Source organism: Pholcus phalangioides, unplaced genomic scaffold, assembly GCF_987345545.1.
Source record: "Pholcus phalangioides strain wild (caught in Gottingen) unplaced genomic scaffold, Ppha-v1.0 ptg000013l_1, whole genome shotgun sequence".
NCBI lineage: Eukaryota > Metazoa > Arthropoda > Arachnida > Araneae > Pholcidae > Pholcus > Pholcus phalangioides.
Window position 1 is genome coordinate 3,625,810 of NW_028301606.1, and position 2,876 is coordinate 3,628,685.

The following is a 2,876-nucleotide window of genomic DNA, read 5'->3' on the forward strand; positions in this document are numbered from 1 at the left end:
AAGAAGTTGATTTTTTGTTTTTTACTTTAAAAACATCGCAATCTTGGCAACCCCTTCCCCCGCGCAATCCAGTGGTAACTATACAGGAACTGCAGAAAAGAAAATCTACGGATATAAGAATCGAAATTACCGAATCAAACGTGATTCCTATAAGCGGCAGCTACTGTAGTTAGCTTCTCCAGAAAGCTAAATAAAAAAAAATCATTGAAGTTCAACTAAACTACAATTTATTAACTGTGTTTTTCGTGTGAGACTGCTGTTGTGACTAATAAGACAGGATATTCTATGTGAAATGTCTACATCTATTTGATTGATTTTTTTTTCCGGCGGATGTAAATTTCATCCTCCTGTGTAAAACAGTTTTAAGCCCCAGCGGTTGAAAAGAAGACCGCCTTTGCTCCCTCCGACGTGGCAAGATCTGCAAGTTCATCGGGGAACACCTGGAACACGGATTGTTGGACTTGTACGAACGTGAGCTCTTTGGAATTCCTGGCTTTCACTTGGATGTCTTTTACGAGCGCCTGTAGCACTTTGTTCAGGAGATCGTCGACGTTCTGCCTCGCGTCTGACATCAGCTTAAGGTTTGGATGGATCAGGGCGAACATTTTGTTGATGGGTGCAGAAAAATTCAACGCCTTTCCTCCTGGAACATCTGAAATAGATCTCCTGTCTGAAACGGACTTCTTTGGCGAAACGGATTTCTTTGGCGAAACGGATTTTTTTGGCGAAACGGATTTCTTTGGCGAAACGGATTTCTTTGGCGAAACGGATTTCTTGGGTGAAACTGGTTTCTTTGGCGAAACAGATTTCTTGACGACCTTCGCTTTTCGCTTTATGGAAACTACCCGAGCTGCGGCTCTGGGCTTTTTCAAAGGCGCCATTCTCGCAGCTTTTGTTTTTTTCGCCTTGGACACGGAGATCTTCTTCTTGGCGGTTGCTTTCCTTGGTGACACCTTCAGTTTCTTCTGTTTTTTGGTGGATGCAGGAGAAATTTTCCTTTTGACTCCTCTTGACGGCTTTTTCTTGGGCACCGGTGACGGCTTTTTCTTGGGCACCGGTGACGGCTTTTTCTTAACCACAGGTGACGGCTTTTTCTTTACCACAGGTGACGCTTTTTTCGGCGTGGGTTTTTTCTTTGGCGAAGGTTTTTTCTTTGGCGAAGGCTTTTTCTTTGGCGAAGGCTTTTCCTTTAGCGAAGGTTTTTTCTTTGGCGAAGGCTTTTTCTTTGGCGAAGGTTTTTTCTTTGGCGAAGGCTTTTCCATTAGCGAAGGTTTTTTCTTTGGTGAAGGCTTTTTCTTTGGCGAAGGCTTTTTCTTTAGCGAAGGTTTTATCTTTGGGGAAGGCTTTTCCTTTAGCGAAGGTTTTTTCTTTGGAGAAATCGATCTCTTTTTCACAGTCCTTTTAACCGTCACTGTCTTCTTGACTTTTCCCAATGGAGCCACTTTCGATTTGACGACCCGTTCGACGCGCTTCTTCTTCGGAGATGGGCGACGCTTCGTTGATTTCGCTTTTCGTTTACGTGTTTGCTGAGACGTCGGCTTAGCGACGTCAGACGGTGCTTTCTCCAAGACCGACGGTGACGGCATTTTCTTCTCCAAAATTGGTGGCTTTGGGATTGTTTCAAACGGTGACGGAGGCCTTTCAGCCAGAATCTTCTTCCTTTTTATTGTGAATTTAGTAGGCTTCTTCGGTTTTACCGCTGGAAGCTTTCTTTTCACAGTAGAAGGCTTCGCGACTGGGCGCTTCTTTTTGACAAGTTTTTTCGCCACCTTCTTTGATGGTAATGACTTTTCCTTTACGACCCGAGGCCGCTTCTTTTTGACAAGTTTTTTCGCCACCTTCTTTGATGGTAATGACTTTTCCTTTACGACCCGAGGCCGCTTCTTGACTGAAGGCGTTTTTCGCGCTGCAGATTTCTTTCGCTTGACCGCTGGAAGCTTCCTTTTCACAGTAGAAGGCCTCACGACTGCGCGCTTCTTTTTGACAATTTTTTTCGCCACCGGAGCCACCTTCTTTGATGGCAATGATTTTTCCTTCATGACCCGACGCCTCTTCTTGACGGAAGGCGTTTTACGCGCTGCAGATTTCTTCGGTTTGACCGCTGGAAGCTTCCTTTTCACAGTGGATGGCTTCGAAACTGGACGCTTCTTTTTCACAAGTTTTTTTGCCACCGGAGCCACCTTCTGTGATGGTAATGTTTTTTTCTTCGTGGCGCGAGGTTTCTTCTTCATTACTGAAAGCTTTTGACGTGCTGCAGACTTCTTCGGTTTGACTGATGGAAGCTTCTTTTTCACCGTAGAGGGCTTTACGACTGAGACCTTCTTTTTCAGAGGTTTTTTCACCACTTGAACCCTCTTCTTTGATGGTAATGATTTTTTCTTCATAACCCGAGGCCTCTTCTTGACCGAAGGCTTTTTACCCGCTGCAGATTTCTTCGGTTTGATCGCTGGAAGCTTCCTTTTCACAGTAGAGGGCTTCGTAACCGGGCGTTTCTTTTTCACAAGTTTCTTCGTCACGGCTGGCTTTTTTCTTCTAGTTACCAGAGGCTTCTTCTTGATTACTGAAGGTGCTTTACGCGCTGCAGACTTCTTTTTCTCTGTTGATGCCTTTTCCTTTGTCGTCGTCGGTGGCGATGGCTCCTCTACCTGAGTAGCAGCAATTGGTGAGTAACCTGTGATAACAAAAAATAAATCATTGCATTTCATTCGTGAAGATAATGAGTAGAATACAAAACAATAGTGCAAACATAGAACTCTATGAAAAAAATCTGAACAGCTCTGGTAATCCAGATGAAGTGGGGGAGGGTAAGCTTTAAAGCTATGCTGTTGTCCAAAATGTATTTGTAAATGCCAGTGTCCGTGTTCCCATTGGGTAAA

General features: G+C 44.3%; 1 protein-coding gene across 1 annotated transcript; it reads right to left on the reverse strand.

Moving 5' to 3' along the window:
- Nucleotides 1–212: 212 nt before the first annotated feature.
- On the reverse strand, nt 213–2,399 carry LOC149078481 (uncharacterized). Its single transcript, XM_089240491.1, has one exon. It carries the CDS (start codon nt 2,382–2,384, stop codon nt 363–365), a length of 2,022 nt encoding a protein of 673 aa, XP_089096617.1. The 5' UTR covers nt 2,385–2,399; the 3' UTR covers nt 213–362.
- Nucleotides 2,400–2,876: the final 477 nt, after the last annotated feature.

Coding starts and splice junctions, on each gene's coding strand:
- LOC149078481 (XM_089240491.1), bottom strand. CDS start 2,384: ATGAAGAAAAAATCATTACCATCAAAGAAGAGGGTTCAAGTGGTGAAA.